Source organism: Argiope bruennichi, chromosome 8 (assembly GCF_947563725.1).
Source record: "Argiope bruennichi chromosome 8, qqArgBrue1.1, whole genome shotgun sequence".
In the NCBI taxonomy this organism is placed as follows: domain Eukaryota; kingdom Metazoa; phylum Arthropoda; class Arachnida; order Araneae; family Araneidae; genus Argiope; species Argiope bruennichi.
This window is the reverse complement of record NC_079158.1, coordinates 61578282-61603011: the sequence shown is the minus strand read 5'-3', so window position 1 is coordinate 61603011 and position 24730 is coordinate 61578282. Positions and strand designations below refer to the sequence as shown.

Genomic DNA, 24730 nt, shown 5'->3' with positions numbered 1-24730 from the left:
AAAATTTTCCTGTTTTGCAATTTTTAGTTATTCTATTATAAAGTACTGTTTCGATTTACGTGTAAGTACATATGTTTTTTTTTTCTCAAATATTATTTTTTTTCTGATGCTAAACACGAATTTATTATTGAACTATTTATGAGAATAGACAGTAGATTTCGACTTTAGATTATCCATGCTGTACTATGTGGGAAGCAAGCCCAAAAGCTTTCATAATATTCTGTTATCAGTATGTTTCTTTGGTATTAATATCAATAATGTATATTTACAGTCAGGAAAAACAATAGCCGATATATTACGATAAATAGGCATAATTAAATGTACTAGAATTGTATATAATATCTTTGAAACAGAACTAGAGTTTCTCTTTTTCTAAAAAACAGACTTTTGATGTAAGTATCCCATTTAATGATTATTGCATTTTCGTCCAAATTATATGCATTAATATATGCATTTAATATTAATTTTTTTTTTCTCTGTACTTAAAGCATTTTTTTTTAATTCTGAAAACATAAACGCTTTAAAAAAAGTATGCACAAAGTCGGTAAGCGTTGTAGGGGAATAAAATTGATATATGTTTATTATTTATTTGATTAGAATCTTTAATTGATTTTTATATTCTAATAAATTGAAAATTTGATTAGAATCTTTAAATTAATTATTGCATTCTTTATTTTTTTTAATTTTTATTTATGCATATCATTATTTTTTCATTTGTATTCCTTTATCAGCAAGAATTTATATTCTTTTTTTTTTTATTTCTATTATATTCTTGTCAAATGCATGAAAATAGGACAGTTTCTGTAAATAACTAGAGGTTATAGTAAGCAGTGCAAATGTGATATCTTTCAGTATCTCAATTTTAGAACAAATTATTTAAAAAATAATCCGCAATTTATAACATGTATAGTTTTGCATAGCGTCGCTTCCCATTTTCTGTGGTTTTAGGAATGGTTGTTGTTTCTGGGTTCGGATTTTGTACTAAACTAAAAGTAACGAATAAAATTATATATGTGTATGTATGTATGTATATGTATGTATGTATGTATGTATATGTATGTATGTATATGTATGTATGTATATGTATGTATGTATGTATGTATATGTATGTATGTGTATGTATGTATGTATGTATGTGTATGTATGTATTTGTATGTGTGTGTATGTATGTATGTGTGTGTATGTATGTATGTGTATGTATGTATGTGTGTGTATGTATGTGTGTGTGTATGTATGTGTGTGTATGTATGTGTATGTATGTATGTGTGTGTATGTATGTGTATGTATGTATGTATGTGTGTATGTATGTGTATGTATGTGTATGTATGTATGTATGTGTGTATGTATGTGTATGTATGTATGTGTGTGTATGTATGTGTATGTATGTATGTGTGTGTGTGTATGTATGTATGTATGTATGTATGTGTGTGTATGTATGTGTGTGTGTATATATGTATGTATGTATGTGTATGTATGTGTGTATATGTATGTATTATGTATATGGATGTATGTATGTATATGTATGTATGGATGTATGTATATGTATATATGGATGTATGCATGTATGTATGTTAAGGAAATGGTCTTTATAAAATAACGATTTATGTGTAAATATAATTAAATGCTGTTAATAAATCTAAAGATGAAAATCCTTTAGAAAATGGATTTGTTTAAAATTTATTTAGATTCAAAATGTTGCATTAGTTTTAATACATGTACACGAACAGTAATAATATAAAAATATTTGGAAGAATAAAGGTAAAAGAATTGATTATTTTTGAAGGAATATCAAACATCTGATTGCTGAAATGGATTTTCATCTCACCTCCCTTTCTCGAAATAATTTTTGATTTGTCTTGTTTATATGTTTTATGCATTTTTTTTTCTATTTTATTCAATAAACATTTTCTTATTCTATTTGTAAAATTTCACTTTTTTTTCTTTTTTTTTTTTTAGATTTTAAAATAAATGATCAAATTAATGTCAGTGCGACTGTAATATCCAACTTCGGAAACAATGCAAAAAATACAATATCGATTCTGCATTCATCTTCGTCTGTTCCTAACTAAATAATAATAATGCACAGCCGTCATTTTTATAAAACTTCCAACATTATTCGGGCGAGGCTCTTGTTTGTTGAGACACCTGAGAACAAAACCTCTGCCAGGGGAGGGAGAGTTAGCCCGCTATCGCTGAGAAGCCCCTGAGCAAGGAAAAAGTTTTGACAGTTCTCTTTGTGACATATTATTGTGGCAGGTTGTCGCTGCCTTTGTCTGGTTAATTTTCAAAATTTGTGTCATTTGCCGGAGGCTCTTTGTTCGGGGTCTTTTGACGCTCGAGTACCTCTCGACAAAAGAAAACCATTAATAGCTTCTTTCGAAAAATGAGAAGGCTGGTGTTTGTGATAACTGTTACAGGCGAGAAGAGGAATTTATTCCTGGATATTTTGGCATTCCGCTCATGCTAACATGTCACTAATGCCACCAGGCTTGTTTGTGGCACTGACAGTGTAATGCATTCAGGATCCTCTTGCGTCTTTCTACCCGGAGCGGCTGACTAATTTTTCTTTGCATTTTTCTTTTGGAGATTTGCAATATTGATGAGTTTGTTTTGGCTCGTTCGCTTTTGATATTGAGTTTGAATTTTTATTCAGAAACTCTAAAAACATTTGTCTTCAAACCTATTTCAAATGTGGCTCTGTGATGAATAAATTCCAAATTGACTTTTCAACTATTATTCTTTTTATAGCAAGGTTATATAAAACAATATGTGTTATCTTCAATAAAGTAATTGTTGTGGGTGTAAATAATTATGACGCTGCACAAACACTATTTATCTATTTGTCATACATATCATGTTTGCATTTATTTAATGAAACATCGCCATCTTGGTCTGGTTTACTCCTCGACGACCCGCCTACCCAAAAGTGTGTAAGACTTTGAAAGTCGCCGGGGAGAGAACCATTATTTATTAAAATTCTTATAGTCATCGCCAGAATATGGGCGGTAAATAAGGGTGTAATTATATAATATATTTAAATTATTAAATATTTAATAATTTGATTTATTTTATTAATTTATTTAATTATTATTTTATTTAATATTTAATAATTATTAAATATTAAAAAAATTAATTTATTAAATATTACTAAAATAAAATATTTAAGTTAAATATTTAGTAAATCTATTCTTGGTTCAGGATATAAAGTTGAAACGTACATATAGAAAGCAGTAAAACACATAAGCATAAAATATCATACAGTGTACCAATGTACCAGTATCTAAAATCATATATCTATTCCGTTATATAAAGTGAAAAATTAGTGAATGACACAAATACAAGGTGAAAATATACAAAACCAAAACATCTAGAATGACAAACGCATAACACACACACACACACACACACACACACACACACACACACACACACACACACACACACACACACACACACACACACACACACACACACGCACGCACGCACGCACACACACACACACACACGCACACACACACGCACAATAATTAGAAGGTAAATTAAGAATATGAGCAGAAACGTACAGTTTTTAATATCTATAATTCTACATAAAAAACAAACAACTAGAAGCTGCACCAGAATAATTACGTAAATAATCAATTAAAACAAGATTTGAAACAATTCTAGACACAGAACCGTCATTTTGCCTTTTCTGAATTTCCTCACAAATATCTTTCGAAACTTCACAAATTTTCCCTATCGAACAGCGCCATCTGGTGTATTTCTCCAAAAGGAAGTGCCGACGCTCTACAAAAGTCTGTAAGAAAGTGTTGCAGCAAATATGTGTTATTAACTTTCCATGGATTAATATCAATACTTTTAAGCTATCGCTAAATTAATTGCGCGGGTCTTTGCATGTGAAATGCTTTGAGATGAACTTATGTAATGTTCCAAATATAATTTTTTATTGCTCCAGACTGGATCACAGATGTGATGTGGAAACTTAGAGTAGAGAGTCGTTTCTAATATTGTTATTTTCCTCTGACCATGGTCCAAAATTATATGGCACGCCTTTCAAATATAAAGTCTTCCATATAAGATGTAACTCAAGCTACGAAACTACGCGCAACTGCAGTAGCGCAACATCACCATATCGAATCCAATAAGCTGAATCATCAATCTGAGTCTTTGCATATGTGGAGTCACACAGGAAAATACCCTTTTTATAAAAGAGGAAGATCGGGGCCTTTTGTATAATGGAATAAATAAGTTTTTAACACATAATGCAATATTCATCTAAGAACGCCCAAAAATTTGGTATTGATTTTTAATTTTTTTTTAAATCTAAGAATTTAATTTGATTCATGGGAATCAGCCAATCATCAGATTCTTATTATTGAATACACATACTTATTAATGCAAACAATATTCATGGAAGGAAAAGCAGCGAGGAAATCCTAAATTATTTCTAAAATACAAGTTAAATCATGCAAAATCATTTTTTGTGAAAACGTCAATTTGCAGAACTCCAAAGTGTTAATTGAAAACAGGAAAATGTTTTTCGTGTTCAACTATTTTTATGGCGGTAGGCAATTAAATACCCAATTATAATTCTGATAGAAAACCAAATGGCATTGATCCAGACAGTTCAATATCGATAAAATAACCGCGGGAAATAGAATGACACTCAATAATGATTTTAAATTTGCCACAGGGAAATTTTATTTTCGAAAAAATATGCCGAGAAATAAAAAAAGGAGTTCTCTAAAAAAATGTCCTGTTTCGCAAACGAATAATCCGCAAACTATATCACTATATCAGTTCTTCGAAAAAAAAATCTGAAGGCATCATTCGATCCATTTTGGTATTGGTGTTCCATAAAGTAATCCATAATACAATCTATCAAACAAAAATCTGATGCGATACTAACTGTGGCCAATTTAAGCATGTATCGTTGGAATATATGATTTTTTTTTGTATTTTTATAAACATTACACTGCTTTTTTATATGTTTTGGAAGGAAGAAAGATGGGTTTTAAATAGGTCAACCTGTATCATTATGTTTTAATTTAAAACAGCATACGTAGCGTAATTTTTCAAATCTTCCGTTCTTCGAATGTTGATTTATTCCTCATTTTTGGCGCCTCGAATTTATATTTGTTGTATAAAGTTTCCTTAGATATATATTCAATGCACGGCATTTGGATATGAAAGCTCTTAAATGAAATGAGAAAAAAAATTCTTGTAAAAATAATATTTAAAATAATAATTAAACTATTAAAAGAGTTATCTAATCTTATCCACAGGCCTAATTTCGCCGGGTTTTTTTTATATCGAAGTTTATAATATTAAAATAAGTCGTCAGCAATCTTCTGCGGTCCAAAACTCGACTATTTAAAAAAAAATCAATTTAAATTTCATAGACTTATTTCAGAATAACATTTTGACACAGCTCCCAAACTTCGCAGTTAGACCGATTTCCTCAATTTTATTATTTTGCGTGCTTAGCTGACTAATCGGAATGTTCTGTTTATTGTGCCAGTATAATTTTAAATAGTGCTTTCATTTGTCGTGACGTATTTATACGGATTGAAATAAATGTTATCGATGTCATGGGCTAGTATAAGCTTGAATTGATAATTATAACTATAAAATTTTAATGTTTTATATTTATCTTGCCTTGTAGAAGAATTTTTTCTGTAACCGATTGATTTTTTTGTGTTTTCTGCGGAGTATTTCCAATAGAATAACCGACAAGACAAATAGCTTAGCTTTAAAATTCCGTTTCTTTTGATCATAATATTACCTTTTAAATAGTTTATGATTTCCAAACTGAATATGTCTATGTTCTAAGATAGCTGCGAAAAGTTCTTTTCCGAAAAGGGAAGTCCGCGGAAGTAATTATTTTGTAGTTTATGATATTTTATTTCATGAAACTGACACCCGCTTGCCACTTTCACTTTATAAATTGCGTAGGCATTTTAATAATCTGTATTTCTTATTTTAAGCCGAGAGACGCATCTTTTTGAAAGTTCATTGACCCTCACCCCCACCTCTGTCTTTCTCACGGGAAAAATATATTTGTCACTCCTTGTCTACATTTTGATTTTATAAAATACAATTTTCCAATCCCACAATCGGATATTAAAAGATTTTTGAAATTTTTAGTTTTCATCTCTTGTAATAATAAAACAGAATACGCCTGTGTATGTGTTGGCGATCTATTGTTACAGCTATTGGCGAAGTTAGGTTTACAGCTGTTAAATTAGTTTTATTTTTGAGGATAGAAATGAGCATCTCGGAATGGTTTTTTTTAAAATTAAATTTGTATTAATTAGAAATTAATCGGGTTATTTTTTCCTTCTCGTAAATGCCAGACTTTTATAAGACACAATTATCTTATATACCATTTTATTAAAAAAAAACATATTTTCAATATCAATTTAATTGCTGTGTAGTTTTTATTTTAAATATTTAAAAAAATGTTTAAGGTTAATTTACTAGCCGCCTTGACGACCAGTTGTTCGACCACTATATACATAATGTATGTATAATATTAAAAAAAGCTAGCAAAATCAAAAAGAAAACTATTTTCCTTGCCACAAGCATTGTACCAAATTCACTATTTTTTTAAAAAATTATAATTAATAATGTCAATGTTATATGAATTTCATATCAAGCCAATGATCCCCTTTTTCGTTTTCTTTCGTTTGTGAGAGAAATATTAAGAGCATTACTTCAACGCTTATTCTCTGTTTGGAATATTCTTTTCAGATATTGTCATTTACAATTACTGAATAAAATGTTTAACTTTTCGATTTTCTCAATTTCAGTTTCGTGCAAAATCTTACAACTCAATATATCATCAAAAGTCCTGTACCTTCCACACCCATTTCCGAGATAGTTCGTAAAATAAAATACAGTTCCTGATCTCGGTTATTGAATCGATTTTGCTAATTTTCCTAACCAATTGCTTTCGCCACATTGCAATCAAAACTGACCAATCAGAATTCTCTACTATTATTATGCGATCATAACTGTAAAATAATACATTCTTTCCCTTTGAAAAAATATTTTTCGTCAAAATCCATCGACATGAGTAAATTAATATCATTAATATTGTTGTCGAAGGTCCCCTATTAATAATGTTAATTTAATCACGTCAATTACATTAACTATATTTTATCCCAACTATAATGAAATAATATCTGCAATAATATAAATAAAAACTGCACAATAAGGTTAGAGCATTAAGTTGGTTAATTATATTTCAGTGGAGTTAGCCATGTGGCGGTAAAAATGGCGAAATCATTCCAATTGTTGAGGATGAAAAATTTTGTAACAATTTTACCATGCAAAATGTCTTGAGATGTTGAGGAAAGAGTGTAATGATCATTGATGACATAACGGCTCATGAGCATGCATATGAAATAAGTTTGGAAATAGTTTCAGTTGTTGAGGTCGGCAAACTTTGTCACAGTATTTTCCCGTAGAGAATGTACGATGAAAATTTTTTATTTCTCTGAAAATGGAGAATAACGGTTGATAGGTAACCCTTCAGGGCATATCTAGGTATCATGGACTTTCATGTGAAGTACATTTGTTTGAAATCGGTACAGTGATTAGAATTGGCGAATCCTTTCGTAAGATTTTTCTCATAAAAAATATGCTCTGTAGAATGTAAGAATGCACTCTTAATTGCTCAAAGAGATCTAAAAAAAGTAGGGTGTTGAAAAGCAAACTGTCATTGATGACATATGTGGTTGTCGTGAGCATTCATATGGAATAAAATATTTATGAATCGGTTCAGTAATTGCAACCGGCCGTCTCTGTCGCAAGATTTCCCTTTAGAGAATGCATTACGGAGTTTATTTTTTTCTGAAAAATAGCAGGAGGTCATCAAGTTTGTGATGACATATTTAGTCGTTGTGAGCTTTCATATGAAACCAAAATTAAAGAAAACGGTCCAGTGATTTTGATGGCGAACACTGTCGCAAGATTTCTCCTAAGGATTGCATTGTGAACTTTTTTCAGTTTCTCACGAATTCTTATGATGATGTAAGGTAGTGGACCAAAAGTGACATATATAGAGATTATGTGCCTCCATGCGAAACAAAAATTAGCAAAAGCTGACCATTTGCTGGTTGGATGTCTGTCTGATTGGTTTTCCTCATTATTTTAAGTATATAGATTGTAAAAAAAGTTAATTTGTTTTCATTTTTTGCTACAAATATTTCATCATGGAAATCTCTTCCATTCTTGATGAAAATATGAAGATACGACCTATGTTTGCAGATACTTACATTTCAGTAAAAAGAATGATCTTAATAAAGTTTTTGATATATTGCTTTATTTACATTTAAAGTTTAAATTCACAAATAACCAATTATGAAACGTGCGTCCATTTTTTTAAAAATAATTTTCTGAAGATTTTTTTTTTTCTTTTCGTATTAGTTGAAATTTTATCATTGCTGTTTCAAATTAAAGTTCCAATATTAAATGCGATGATTGAAAATTAGATAAAGGAATTTCACAATGAATAAAAAGGTGTAAGATTTCTAAAATAGTATGCCTTATATGTCTATAGAAACTCCTAATTACTTTGCTGATGGAGGTATTAAATGCAAGGCTAAGTAAAATACTTAATTGAAAATTTTAACAGCCATCATTCCGTTGAAATGGCTACTCGCTAAAGGCGACTGGTAAAAAATAATGAATAATACTAAAAATAAATAATTTTTTAAACTTTCTGTTATAAATAAGTTTTAAATGATCTTTCAGCTTTAATTTTTGATCGATGCAGATTGAAAAACTGGGCTGTTGCTTAATCAATCCTTTCACCTCAGATTTTTATCGTCACTTTAATTTGATTTAAATTTAATTTCTTTTTCTTTGCACCCGAACTTACTTCACAAGACAAAATTCCGTCTACAAACATATAATATGCAATTGTTTACCTATATGATTACATGCTATAGAGGCGCCATCTGGTTGGGAATTAACGAAAATATTTTTTTGTAAAAATTTCAAAGGTAAACAGCGATAGAAAAATATTTTAAGAATCATCTTATTTAATACTATGCAAAAATAGAAAAATATTTTTTGATCAAAAATATGAAGTAAAAGTAAAGCATGGCAAATGTCTAAGATGATGATTCAATAAGATGAGAATATTAAGTAGTAATAAACATGGAATTTCACTTATATTAAAAGTTGAAAACTTTTCTAATAATAAAGAAGTGTGTATTGACGCTCTACAGGCCAGATCTCTTGACTTAAAACTATTGAATTTGGCTCCTGTATATCTCTGAAAGTGGAGTTGGGCTTCTCATCTTTATGTTCTTGAAATTTTAATGAAAAAATAAGCGACATTTTGATGTTTTCGTAAATAACTTACGAAGATATTACAGCACAGAAATGATTTTCATGTCATCTTAATAATCAAGGGATTATTATTTCAAAAATACTGTTGTTTTTTTCCTGTGTATTTTTAATCATTTTTTAAAAAAATATTTTGCGAACAGTATATTTTATTCTTAAAATGAAACTGAATTATGTCATGTCGTAACCAATATTTCATTTCATATTGGCATTTTTTTCTCCGTTCTTGATGATCAGGATATGAAGATTTGATTGATTTTTTAGCGTAAAGAATAATTGTAATATTTAAAAAAAATTTTTTTTTAATTCCAATTATGGTTGAACTTTAGAATTTGGGGGAAAAAAGTGTAAACTTTTTTTAGCGTATGCTGTTTTTTACTGTGATATAATTGGATGTATAAAAATATAGACAAAAAAATAGCATAGTGAACAGTGTAAGATTTATAAAATAATGAGTTATAAGCAATGAAAATTCGAAATTTAAAAACACGTTGGTAGGAAGCAAATAAGACATAATTAACATAATTACACAAAATATTTATTTGAAATATTTGGCAACCATTTAATCCTGGCGAACCAATTAGTCGTAAAAAGCGACTGGCCTGTTATAAATGCGATCAAAATTCCAATTTATTTAAAGTATCCGAGTCTCAGACATTTAGAATTTTTCTCCAATCTCTAGATTTTTTATTTAAACATTTTTTTTTTACATTTACACACTTAAGAATAAACATGGCATTTAAATACTTTTTATTTTTGCTGTTTTATTTTCACAATTTTTTTTGTATGTTATTCTTATATTATCTTTTATTTGTTTTAAAATTATTAAGCTTTGCAGTGTTTTAAAACTAATTAATTTATAAGTTAAATTATTTAGCACAAATCGAAGACCACTTTCAAATAATAGTTTTACTTTATTTAGTTTTTATAAATAGACTATTGGCATATAGAATATAAGCTGACACAGCCTTTCGTCTAAACAATAAATCGCACTGAACATCCTGAAAATAAAAATATTTGACACCTGTCTCGCCTGCAGGCAATGTATTGGCATTTCCCTTTTTCTGCACTGCATACTTTCATTCGGTTTGCGGGAAAATCATGCCTTGGCCTATAGGGCGCCATCTTGAAATAAATGCATCCCTATCGTTGTACAGTAATGAGAATAATTGTTTAATCACCAATTTACTAAATGAACCTTAGTGGACAGTTCTGCCGGCTTTATAATGGTATAAAAATTATATCTCAAAACGTTTTTTATCGTGCTATCAGATAGAATAACTGACTGATGTGATTTTTTTTAAATGTGATTTCGGGCTGAAATCCGAAGATGGGTCAAAATTACGTTTTCGAATTTTATGGCTATTGAAATACTTTATATTCATGTACTATTCTAATGAACTGCTTCGAATTCAAAACCGTACGGAAACCGAAATGAACGTTCATAGCGAAAAAAATTTCTAATTAATTGAGAGGAGTTCGTGTTTAAGTTGCTGCATGGAAATGTAACTTGAAGGGAAGGCGCAAATGAACGCAATACGCTATGGGATAGATATATCATTTCAAAAAAGTAGCCTCTTTATGTTCCTTAACCCTTTCTAAGGCCGTGGGAAGTATGCTTCCCACCAAATTTATCAATCTTTGTATGAATCTATGTAGGTTGGCATAAATTCTGACAATTTTTTTAGAAAGACAGAAACTTAGATGCTTCAGTTCTTTATCTTGTGTATGTTTGAGGTTCGAACTCGCAACGTTAGGGTTCATAGCCGAGTAACATAGCCACTAGACAAAAGTGTACACTCCTGTCCGGAAGTTGTTATCTGGCTTATGATGTTACCACCACAGACGTGTCTTGATTTGATACTTAATTATTAATTGACCAAATTAATTAATTAAATTAAATTGATCTAATAAGCTAAATGAATCCCTTTTCTTATTCTAATGTCAAGCCTAAAAATATTTTAACATAATATGACTAGAAAAAAATGACCCTTTAAAGAGTTAATTCACTCGATGAACAGATGCTTCTTTTGTTTCAATTCGTATCATTCGACACGAATTGCCTGTTTGTGTATTGCACTGTTTTTTTTCTTCTTAAATTCTACCATAGAATTTGATGAAGAATGTAAGCCCTATTGCATTTTTGATAATGGAAAAAAATCACAGGCATTTAATATTATGACACAACTTACCAAATATTGTTTACCGCCTCACAGTTTCGGATCTCCTACTCTAATTATCTTCAATAAAAACACTAAAGGACAGACATGGATGTTATAATTATTAACTAAACAAAAATTAAATGAAACATTTATGAACTTTTTTTTTACTGTTAATCTTGTTAAACAGACCTAGATGCTGTTTTAAATTTAAAATGGCAACGATCATTACCTTACTTTGAAAATATGGTTACATTTTGTACAAATTGACTTTATCTCACGCCATTTAATCGGTTAATGTCTACTTAATGATCTGCCGAATTTTGTTTCATTTTGTCATTTTTTTTTTTTTTTTTGACGGACTGATCATACTTTTTTTTTATCGCATAATATTTCGTTGAATATTTATGAAAGAATAAAAATGTTCGTTGATTATTCTAATGTAACTTTAATATCCCCCTAATGACTGTTTTTTATCATTATTTCCTCTCCTTTTTTTAAGTTTTCTCGTAAAGTTCGTAAACACGTTTCGTTTTGGTTTTTAGGCTTCAAGTAGATTAAGTAATAAATCAATAAGCGAGGAATCGACCTTGTTAAGCATTCTGATATTGATTTTTATTATTAAAATATTGTTTGTAACGTGTTTTTATATCAGGAACAACTTGACTTTTGTCCTTAAAGCTTATTTTGAAATGTAAAAATTGTTATTTTGCTCATGGAACTTTGTTAAAGCTGTAACTGCCACGACACACGCCTTTGATAACGACCATTTATCTAATTACATGTTTTTTTGCAAGCATTAACGGATGTAGTTATATTAACGTATGTATGTTATGTATGTATGTTAACGTAACGTATGTAGGATGTTAACGTAGCGGATGAGTAATTTAGTTCGCAATAACTCATGAATCACAGATGATTCACGTAGTGTCGAATGTGATGGAAGTGACCGAAAAATGGACTGTAAGTTCCGTTATGTATGCTAACAAATAAAAAATAATATAATACTTCAATTGGTGTATTCTTTAAAAATTACTGTGATATATAATGTATCATTAGAATATATGTAAAATATAGACCATTAAAAAAAAAGAAAATTGTACAGTGCATTCTTGTTTTAATATGTCAGTTCTGTTGCCGTTTATCGCATATCTATGTATTGTTAAGGAAAATTCATTTGTCTGTCTACGGCAAAAAGCCAAACAAATTTGATAAAGGAAAATTGAGATTTGTTCCTGCAGAAAACTCGAAACATAATTAGCAAAACACAGCGAAGCGTTTACAAGCACAGTATTGGCAAAAACAACGGTACAATAGTGGACACCAGCTTCATAATTAAATAGTGACTCAACACTCGAGCGCTCACCGTTAAACAATTGGAGAACTCTCTCAGCAATTAGCACTCCAAAGAGAATTGATGGATTGGGATTTTAGTTCTCTCTCGCATTTTAATTCTCACCAGAACATGTATCAAATTCTCTAGACAGATCCATTAGCATTTAAGAAGACAAAATTCTTGTATATTCGAGAATCTTCCATTTTTTCTCTAAATTTGTCGCCTCGGACGAGCATTATTTATTTAGTTAACATTCAGTAGCCATTAAGATACCCGTAAAACTCCCTTATTACTCTATCTATTTAGGGAATCATTATTGCAAATTCACAACGGTATTAATAGTATGCAACTTATAAAGTGTTTCAAAATTCATGATTAATATGTTAGGAAAGGAAAGAACACAATAGGTTGGTACAAAATGTAAAATATGTGTTAAAAATTGTACTTATGCAATGACTACTGGGTGCTTTTCCGCATTATGTCCCAGTTGCTTTACACACCAATAATTTGAATTATTTCAATTCGATTTGAACCAGTGAGAACATCCTGAAGTAAGGAATTGGAAGATCTCGACCGAGTTCGTAGATGGACTAACCAACTCAAATAAATAAGGTCCAAATTTTATTTTCCTCCTGATTCTCTTACTATTGAAGATAAAAAGGCTATACTATTTGTAGAAACTATTTCCTTTTACCAACAATGAACATATTTTGTTAAAAATTGTTGTCATAGCTACAGTTGCTCGATTATTTTCAGTGAGTGAAGCAATAGAAAATTTTACCTCTCCCTAATAGCTATATTTGTAATTTTTTTTCTAGAGTTTAAAAAATATGCAACTAATAAGAACTTTGTAATATAATAATGATATTAAATGCTTTTAAATTTAATTAATATTTTCAAATGATAGTCATGGAAATGAGAATTATCCTTCACTAAATGGAGATCAGAATCTCTCTATATCATTTTCCTTAGACTTATTTGTAAAAAGAAAATTGCTCGTTTGTAGAATAGTTCTTAATCTTTTTTTGTGAAACAATGTTTGAGTAACAGTGATTTACTATCAATTAAGTGTTAGTAAATTTTTACTTCCTTTTATGCGTGGCACGAAAAATCTATAAAATTCTTACGATAGAAGCAAGTTATAAAGCAAACAAGAATATGGATTTCGCGTTTAAAATGGAACATATTTCTGCGCAGCCAAAAGACAGATAAAAAAAAAATCTGTAAGAAAAAAAACTGCAAGAAGTGTGAGCAGAAGCAAGGCAAATGTCATAGCAAATTCTTCAAAATCAAACTTTCTGATCCGACTTTTTTTTTTCTTATTTATTTTTTGGCTCTTTTTTTCCATTTAAAACTTTATTCGAATAAGTCAATATTAATTCTGCTGAGGCAGGAAAACATAAAAAGCATCTGAAAAGCAGGAAAATACTTTTTTACACATTTTGACGCGTTTTTTTCCCTCCCTACTAAAGAATGTAGAAAGTTTTCTTTGTTGCTATGGCTACCAAATGTGAACATTTTTTTTATGACTTCGTAGCTCATTTTATGTGACCCTGCAGTTAAATTATTTTCAACGCTTTTTTAGACTATGCATGTTTTCAGTCTATCTCATTTACACTTCTCTTTCTTTCTTTCTTTTTTTTTTTTTAAATTGTTACTTCCTTCTTTTTCTTTCTTAAAAATGTCAGTCAGATCGTTTAGGAAATTCTTCTTTCACATTTTTTCTCCCTTTAACAGCAATTCTTTTTTTTTTTTTCATAGATTGAAAAATTTGTATTTGAAAAAAAAAGTGACTTGGCTTTTTCGATAAGCAAAGCTTCGATATGTAAACTTCGACTTTAAGACCTTGTCAAGTAGGATTGCGACGATATATTAGGCATTCGGTATTTGCAAAGTCTGTTAAGTGTATAGTTTTGCTTTTCCTTATAAATTATTAATTCGTCAAGACAAACAGATTTAACAAAATATTGAAAGTTGATATATTATGCAAAGAATAAAGAGCACTTAGTCTTTTCAAAGGGCTTTTTATTAAACCAGGTTGTGTTAAACTTAGGGTTGGAATTTTTGTGAAGTCTGACGGAGCAGACTTTTTACGGGAAATTATTAAGTCTTTTGGATTTGGAGAATTTAATTGGGATTTAGCAAATAGATATATCTTGAACAAAATTTATCTTGTATGTCATTAATTTACCGCTTCATTTTTTTTTTCTTCTATTCTTCTTTTAAGCCTGGCAATTTCTTTTTTTCTTTCTTTTTTCTGTGCTTGTATTTAGTCAAAAAAAAAGGGTCTCGTTACTGAATAAAGATATGTCTTTTTTTTTTTTTATCACCCGGCCAAATTTCGCTTTTGGCGCATAGTCTCTTCTTTTGGCTTAAAAAAGAGCTGGACAGACACAGCAAATTTTGGCTGACAGAGAAGATTATTCGCAGGAAATTATTAAGTAGTTTGGATTCGGAGAATTTAACTGGGATTTTGCAATGAGATATTCCTTGAATAAAATTTATTTTGTATATCATTAATTCACTGCTTCATTAATTTATTTTATTATTCTTTTAGTTTGCTTTTAAACCTTGCGTGTTTTATTTCAGTGCTTGTATATAGTCACAGAAAAAGATATCGTTACTGAATAAAAGCTATTAGCCTCTTTTTTTCTTCCTTTTATCCTGTGGCCAAAGTTTGCTTTTGGCGGCAGGTAATCTCTTCCTTTGGGTTGGAAAAAAATAAAAGATCGATGGATAATTTCGTGAGATTGCTAATCAATATATTTAACGTTAAACCAGTGCGCAAAACGCATGAATGTATTGAATTCAACTAAAAAAAGCCTTTTCGCTTATAATTAAAAAAATTATTAAAAAATATTTTTTGCTCTTCTTGACTACATACCCTAATTTTCCGTTGGCAAACGGATTCTAAAACCTTCAGCGCTTTTGCGCATGCGTTAGGATGGGTTTAATTCGTCAAAATAGGGATGAGAGGAAAGATGAAAGGAGGAGATTTTTACATTTAACAATAAACTCCGATTCCTCACGGAAACAAAATAAATTTTGAATTAAAATAAAACAATACGGTCAGAAGTGTCATGACACTCAAATACACGAGCGAAAAAATTGAACCAAAAAATATCTAATAGGGCGGATATCAATGTCAAAGAATGACGAAAAATTCTGGAAATGCGCTCATCCTTCCGGATCTCACCTTTTGGTGAAATAGAATCGTCGAAAAGTGGTAGTCTCAGGATACTGAAACGAACAACAAATTTATTTTCATCACTTCGATTTTGAAAGTAACTGTACTTGAGTTAGCACAGATTGTATGGATAAATATTGTTGAAATAGTTTAAACAGTCTTAATTATATTTTATTGTATGCTTTATGTTATATAAACATTGTATGCCATTAAAAATGTTTTTTAATTATGAATTTTTATGATGAAGTTTAATGTTTACTTTGTTTTCATAATGCAAATTTTATATATCCAAATATTGATATTTTGCTTTTCCATATTTCAGGTGTCTATCATCATATAGGAAAAGATGACGAAGGAAATCATTCCAAATTTACACAGATAGACATTTCTGCTTATTTGCATTCTCTATTTGTTTGATAGTGCTTGAAAATAGACAAAATGCCTCGTCTACGAATTCGCCGGATGCTTCTGACTTTGGTCATAGTCATTTGTTCTACGGTTCTGGTCTTGAATTTGACATCTAATTCTCAGCAGGCCCTACTGTTCCCAACAAAATCTAATGATAGAGAATTTTTTCCGATCATGTTCGAGACACCTCAAAGACGGAAACCGAAATTCGAAAATTCTCCAACCCTTCTGGTGCAGCAGTCTTCGGAACAACAGGTGCTGGTGAAAAGTACTCAAGGGCGTGAGGTCAAGAAATTCCTCTTCAAATCGGATGATCAGTCTAATCATCATCAAATGGAAAGAAAGAACAACCTCATGGTAGGACCACTACAGCAGCCTGCTGAAAATGAAAATGGTATTGTTAAATTATGGTTCATGAAAGGAGGTGGAGTCAGGCCACAACCAGGTATGGCCAATACAAAACCAAATCTCTGGCCAGAACAAAGTTCTGGTGATCGCATTGTAGAACAACTGATGTATATCCCACCGAACTACACGTCAAGCTGGAATTTTTCATCTGGGTCATCAACAATGAACTCCATTTCTAAACCGAAATTGAAGAAGATTCTGCTATATTTCGGTAAAGGCGGTTGGAACGATTTGCCTATGGGAAGGACAGTATTTCTGAGAGATAAATGTCCTGTCAATACGTGCGAATTGACGACGTCTCTCAAAGACGCAGAGCAGGCGGATGCCTTGTTTTTCAAGGACAGATTTTTATGGCCGTTCTACAAACGGCAACCTCATCAAGTGTGGATTCTGTTTTTGCTTGAATGTCCCTTGCATACTCAAGCATTTAAGAATCTGAAGCATGTTTTTAATTGGACAGCTACCTACCGACATGATTCGGATCTTGTAGCACCGTATGAAAAATTTGTTTCTTATAACACTAGTTTCGATTACATTCCTGGTCAGAAGAGCCATGCTCCAGCAGAAATGACAAACTATGCTTCAAACAAGACTAAGAAAGTAGCATGGTTCGTGTCTAATTGCAATGCAAAGAATAAACGCCTAGAATACGCCAAAGAATTAGGACAGCATATCGAAGTCGATATTTATGGTTCCTGCGGTAACAAGAAATGCCCCCGAACTCTAACACATAAGTGTTTCCGAATGCTTGACAAAGAATATAAGTTTTACCTTGCGTTTGAGAATTCCAATTGTAAAGACTATATTACAGAGAAGTTTTTCGTGAACGGTTTGAGGTAAGATTTTATTTTTTATCCTTTAAAAGATATCTGTATATTACATTGTAGTTTTCTGACTCCGACAGGCATTGGTTTAGTAAAATAATCAAACAAGTCTTTAAGGGGTGGTTGATATTTTCTATGAATAAAACAAGTATAAATTTATAGTGGCCTTTGTGGCGGTATAAGGAAAAGTGTTTGATCTATTTCAGATGTAATTGATCAGATAGCAACAATCTTTCTTTTGCGCAAAGTATGACATTAAATTCAATTTCACTTAAATAAGACTCGTGAAAAAATGACACATTTCTTTCTTTCTAAATAAAAATAATTTCGTCGTTTTAATTGCTTTACACAGTTTTCTAATATTTTAATGTCTACAAAATAAATTTAAAATATTATTTAATCAAACCATGGATGGATTTTAATTCTTTTCCTATATTTTTGTATTTTTACCATTTAAGTTTTTAGATTATGATGGCTGCTTTACTACTTTTAATATACTACTAAGTGTATATTAAATTAATATCTTTTATAATATTCTACGGTGTCCGACAAGGTTGAAAACATGAATTTGGATGAAAATTCGTTTTATTTATTTATTTTGCAATTTCAAAATATAAGTTCGTTTCTGTTTCCAATGATATCTTTAATTTGTCACTATGTCAATTAGAAGCCAAGTTACAGCAAAATATGTCATGACATGTATCGCTTGCATGTGTTGGCATGTAAGCTATGCTTATTTATAAAGATTTAAAAGCTTTTAATGCATTTTCGAAAGAATAATTTTATATATATATATAATTGTACTGAACGAATATATCGTCATACCTCAAAAAATAATCGATATATCTAAAGGAAATTTATAATTAGTGCTCGTTATATTATACAGAATGTGATGAAAATGAACCAGGGATATGATGTTGAATTATGTAGAAGTGGATTTCTGATTGTTTAATATAAATTGTGTTGAAAAAAAATTCCAAAATTCCGTAGATAATTTCAATATTACATACAAAAATTTTATTTTTAAATATAATTCTTAGATGATAGTTACACTCTATGTAACGTTACACATGTAAAATTGCAAAGAAAAAAAAACTGTAACAAAGTTTTTGGAAATAAATTCTAAAATTTACATGAAAATATGCTTTTTCTTCAAAAGCTACATAAATATTTATATAATTTCATTTTTATTCATCATTTTATCTTCATATTAATAAAAAAACATCATATAAACATTAAAATATTTTTTTTTCGAAAAATCCCCTCCGGACTTAGTCGGATACCTTAAATCCATTTTCTCATTCTGTTTTCTTAAATACTCCTTAACGTGGAAACTATACTTACAACTATGCAGGTGTAAGATAGCTTGTTAGTTTTATCTTACCATAAATCTGCATTGACTCTTGCAGAAATCATAATGTATATATTTCGATATATTTGTATCCGTTACTATGTATTCGAAATTGTAATGCAAAATGAATTAAAATGTATTCGATGCCGCATAAACGTATCAACCGACACCAGACGATCGACACTTTTTCAACAGGTGTAGCGTTTGTGATTCATCCTGTAGTGTAAAAACCGGATGAGGAAATACTCATTTATGCTTGCTTGCTCTCACACTTTCTTTTTGTTGCACTTGTTTCAGCGGATGTGTGACGTATAGCTCACAGTTTTCTGAATGAGCCGGAAACTGTGCCATTCAGCGGGAGTGGATTTTTTTCTTTCTTCCTATTTACTTTTCTAGGCCAATAGTTATTCTTGCATTTTCCCACGCAAATGTGTCATTCGTTAGACAGATGTCAAATTGCTGACTTCATTTGTGTGGTTCGTTATTTTGATTATTATACGCCATTATTTTGAAAGAAAATAAGTCTAAGGTCAGACTTATTTAAATAGAAGGCCAAATCAAACAAAATTTTAATTGCTTAATTGAAGTATATACTTAAATTATAATTTGATGAGGGACCATTTCATTAAAACGGATCTTACTAGACTGCGTATACAATGTAACTGCATAATTCTGCTAAAATTAACTATATTTTCGGACTCTTTAAAATTTTCTACAATAAAATTTATTTAACCGCTTCGTTAAATAAATTGCATAGCTTCCGGACTCATTTGTTAACAAAAAAGTATTTTATCTCCTGTATTAGTTTTTAAAAATTTGGTTATACATATTATATAAAAGATAATTTAGTACAATAAATAATTAAGTTTTTTTAATATTTTTTTTATTTTATTTATATAAACATGAATACCATACAAATATCTAAGACTTTTAAAAATTTCAAATGTTTAAATTTCAATGATGTTTACTTTAGAGCGAACTCTGTTAAGTTTTTTATAGATATTCTAATAATTAAGGTTGGTGAATTATTAAATTATGCAAATATTCACTTGTGCAATGGAAAAAAAATATCATATCCGAGGGTTAAAAACAGTAGTAGTTAAAACAAATAATTCTAAAATTTGTGCATTCAAATAGAGACAAATTAAAATTTCTAAGGACAAGCTTTCTGAAAAACGAACTGATTTCTTGAATTTGTCCTTTAAAAAGTCAATATAGGATTTCGCTGATAAATTCATTGGAAACCTTCAGTCTCCTTGCTGGCTTTTGGTTCCTTGCAATAAAATTTTGTCTGCACCTAATATTCATAAGCACTCAATTCAAAATTAATATCTGAAATTGAATTGAAACAAATAATGACCCAAGAAAAAAAAAATGCATTGGTAAATTAAAAAAAAAAAAAGTTATAACTTTTAATTGCCCTTGAAGTGAAAATATGATGAATCAGGATTCCAGATACTTCATTCGCTTTTGCTAAAATCCAAAATTCAAAAAGGTAAATAGCAGTTTACGAATTCATAACTAACTTTTTTTCATCCTTAATTTTATACACACATGAATAAATTAGTCAATTCCCTCATTAATAAAGTCTGCCTCATCCTTTTGACACCAAAACAGAAGTTAGAATTTGCATTTCCTGTATTAATGCAGGTCAGATGAGAGGGTGTATTTTTAATTGCTCCCAGCGTCAAAGACGGCGGTGGACGATTATATATACTGATTATTAAAAATTTTATTTGCATGTATAAAACCATACAACAAGGGGACAAATACAAACGATTGCTAATTATGGCAAATATGACCTTGATAATACTAATTAACTGATTTTCGTATAAATTTCTACCGCATTAATTTACAGAGCGGAAGTAATAATAGAATTAATTATGAACTATTTCGACGTGATGTATAAATTTATTTATTTAATAGTAAAATGTAGCATCTAATATATTATCAATATATTCTAGGCCAGTGCAGTCAAGACACAGATGTGATTGATGGGAAGGGAGGGGGAGAAATTCAGTTCCCGTTGTTACCAAAAGGGCGAAACACATTTGCATGTAAAACACGTTAATTTACTGCCCACTTTCCGTCTGAGGCCAGAACAACGAGAGCAGTTTATTTATCCTCAATGCAAAAGTCCTACAACATGGAACCTTACTATAAAAAAAAGGCCACATTTTGTTCCGCCATAATAAAGGAACGGTACCTATACTACCTGACTCGGTTAAAAGCACCGACTTTTCCTCCCAAGATTTACGACTCCAACAAACAACGCAAGGAATAAAAAGGGAAGGGAAGCAATATTCGTGGCTGCGATGGGAAGTTCTTCCCAGTCGTCGCGCAACGCAATAAAAACTACAAAACGGCTCTTTATATTCCCCGTCCGATTTGTGGAAGCTGATAGCTATAAAATTACGGGCAGTCCATTGCTCTCTTGAAGAAGATCGCAGTCATTTGAATAATGACCGTACTCTCGCATCTTTATTCCCTTCGTTCTGTCTGAATAAAAGATTATTACCCCCAAGAAGTTACTACAGGGAGGGAGAGAGAGAAAAAAAATCTGGAATATTTCATTCGTAATTCTTTATTCTGCCCCTTTTTTTCCCTGCTCCCTCGTTACAAGGGAGTTCATAATCTTTATGCTAATCAATAAAAGGCACCTGTTCATGGAACATGATTATTGGAGGAAAGTGGGGTACCTTCCATTTTTTTTTTCGAGCATGGAGCGACATTTCCAAAAGAGTATTGGATTTTTTTTTTAATTTATAAAAGTGAGGTGTATTGACTGTTGCAAGTATTGACCGGCTTGTAGTCATTTATCAAAGTTCCTATATGTATATTAAAAAAAAAAAAAGGTTAAATGGATTTTCTTGCTGGTGTATTTTGACAGTACATTAATGTGGTGGTTTGATAAAATGCTATAATCAGTCGGTTGGATAATGGAAATGCTACACAATATATCTGATGCTAATCGAATATGATGTATTATATTTTTAAACTATAAAATATTGATGATCTTATAGTTTTAAAATCGTCAGTATTTGCTACTGCCTGAAAATAAATGAAATAAAAGGCACTTGTTCATAGAACATGATTATTGGAGCAAATTGGAGTCCCTTCTTTGTTTTTAGTACATAGAGCGACATTTCTAAAAGAGTGTTGGATTTTTTTTTTAATTTATAAAAGTGAGGCGTATTGACTGTTGCAAGTATTGACCGGCTTGTAGTCATTTATCAAAAGCCCTATAAAAAAGGTTAAATGTATTTTCTTCCCCGTGTATTTTGACAGTACATTAATGTGGTTTGACAAAATGCTATAATCAGTCGGCTGGATAATGGAAATGCTACACAATATATCTGATGCTAATCGAAAATGATGTATTATATTTTAAAACTATAAAATATTGATGATCTTGTAGTTTTGAAGTTGTCAATATTTGTTACTGACTGAAAACAAATGAAAAGTTTGAAGAAGGTATGATTTATATTTTCAGAAAGAATCATTTATAGGAGCACGTTTATCATTTAAAAAAGAAAAGTTGGTTTTGGATTAAGTGCAGTGAAGTATGGGATGTCTCTTCCTATTCTCTGGTTTAATATAGTATAATAAAGTTTCCAATAGTTTAGTTATATTAGATAACTTCAATTGTACGGTGAATTTATCATAGTGTTTTTGATGCATGAGTGTCTTGTTCAATATAGAGTGAAAAGTATATATATATATATATATATATATAATATAATAACTTGTCGAACATATAGTATTAGTATCACTAAAATAAATTACGAATTGCTTTCATTCTAGGCTAGGTGTTAAAAGAGGTTAGATCTAAAAACAAAATCGTTATAGAATTATCAACAAAAAAAAAAAAAATGTTAAAATTTTTTTGTTTGAATTAAAAATGCGGTTGATCGTAAAAAGCAAAAGTTTGTGTAAGGACATTTATTATGTTATCTATTTAGTTGTAAAATCCTAAAATTGTATAATTTCTGTGAAGGCTGATTGGACAAGGAATGCTATATTAATTTATCATAACTTACAGAATAATTGTCTAAAATATGATCTTAATTAATTTAAATGTAATTATTGTATTTTAGTAATTAATTTTTATAAACACTATGAACTGATCTCTTGATAATGAAATATTTTAGACAGAACTTATTTGGTTTCAAATATAAGTCTTTAAATGCATACAAGCATCTATTATGGCATTTACTGGATATAATTATCCGTAGCTTTCCTTGAACAGTTAATGTGAGTTGTCACCAAGTGGCGTATAATTATCCGTAGCTTTCCTTGAACAGTTACTGTGAGTTGTCAGCAAGTGGCGTATAATTATCCGTAGATTTCCTTGAACAGATACTGTGAGTTGTCATCAAGTGGTGTATAATTATCCGTAGCTTTCCTTGAACAGTTACTGTGAGTTGTCACCAAGTGATGTATAATTATCCGTAGCTTTCCTTGAACAGTTACTGTGAGTTGTCACCAAGTGGTGTATAATTATCCGTAGCTTTCCTTAAACAGTTACTGTGAGTTGTCACCAAGTGGTGTATAATTATCCGTAGCTTTCCTTGAACAGTTACTGTGAGTTGTCACCAAGTGGTGTATAATTATCCGTAGCTTTCCTTGAACAGTTACTGTGAGTTGTCATCAAGTGGCGTAGTATAAATCCGTTGCTAGTGTACTTAACTGATGAACATTTTAGATGTTACTCCATGCACCATGCTGAGTCTCATATAGTGTAGTCCGATGATAGGCTAAATGTGCCCGAATTATAGTGTGATTTTGAAATAAAAAGGGATTCTTCTACAACCTAATTATAAAAAATGCAATGTTTCCTGTATCTTTGCATTTGAATGCTAGTTTAATTTAGATTCCATCTACAGTACACTCCCGATTATCCGCGGAATTGGGTGGCGCGGGCCGCCGCGGATAACAGAAATCGCGGATAATCCGAAAAAAGTTAAAAACGGGTATAGCAAAAGAAAAAAACAGTGATTCCAACTTTGAAAGATCGTTTTATGCACTATAAAACGTAAAATAAAAACAGAAAAGTGCTTTGTACTTACGAGAGGCGTCAAGGATACACAGAAAAATTAATACATATGTACTGTTTTAATACTGTAATGTATTATGTAATTACAAAAGCATATCTGTAAAACTCCACCTTTTTGAAGAAATCAGTCATTTGTGTTTGCTTCTTGCTTTGGAAGCATTTGCTTTACGCTTGTACAAAAAAAAAAAAAAAAAAAAAAAAAAAAAAAAAAACTTTGTGCGACAGGCGCGGATAATCGGGAGTCTACTGTATTATAAATGGCGGTAAACTATGTCATTCAGAATTTCTACACCCATTTGTTTTATTGTCTATATTTATATATTCTGCTGTGTGTTAATAAATTCCTGAAGTCCAAAATTGCAAAGTTGAGTTTTATGTACAATCTTTGAGTTTGGCTTGGGGGGAAATTTGTTGTAACATCCTTGAAATCATTCTCAATGTGTTTAAAGTGTAGATCGATTGTGGAACTATTATCTAATTTGTATGGCTAGTTTTCTGTAATTCATTCTGTATGGAGAAAAACTTTTTAATTTAAATCAGCCTTTAAATATGGACTCCTAATTATAATCTGGCCAGCTGCTGTTTTAGTGTTCTGTTTTTACTTTCTCTTAAAAGTAGTATGGAGGAGATATTGTAATTGT

General features: G+C 30.4%; 1 protein-coding gene across 3 annotated transcripts in view; it reads left to right on the top strand.

Moving 5' to 3' along the window:
- Window positions 1-24730, top strand: part of LOC129980848 (glycoprotein 3-alpha-L-fucosyltransferase A-like) — a 254073-nt gene that overhangs the window by 143799 nt on the left and 85544 nt on the right. For all 3 annotated transcript variants that reach the window (XM_056091274.1, XM_056091275.1, XM_056091277.1), the window contains one exon: window positions 16365-17694. In XM_056091274.1, the coding sequence (XP_055947249.1) occupies window positions 16481-17694 (1214 nt within the window). In that variant the 5' untranslated portion in view covers window positions 16365-16480. The remainder of the gene's footprint in view (window positions 1-16364; window positions 17695-24730) is intronic.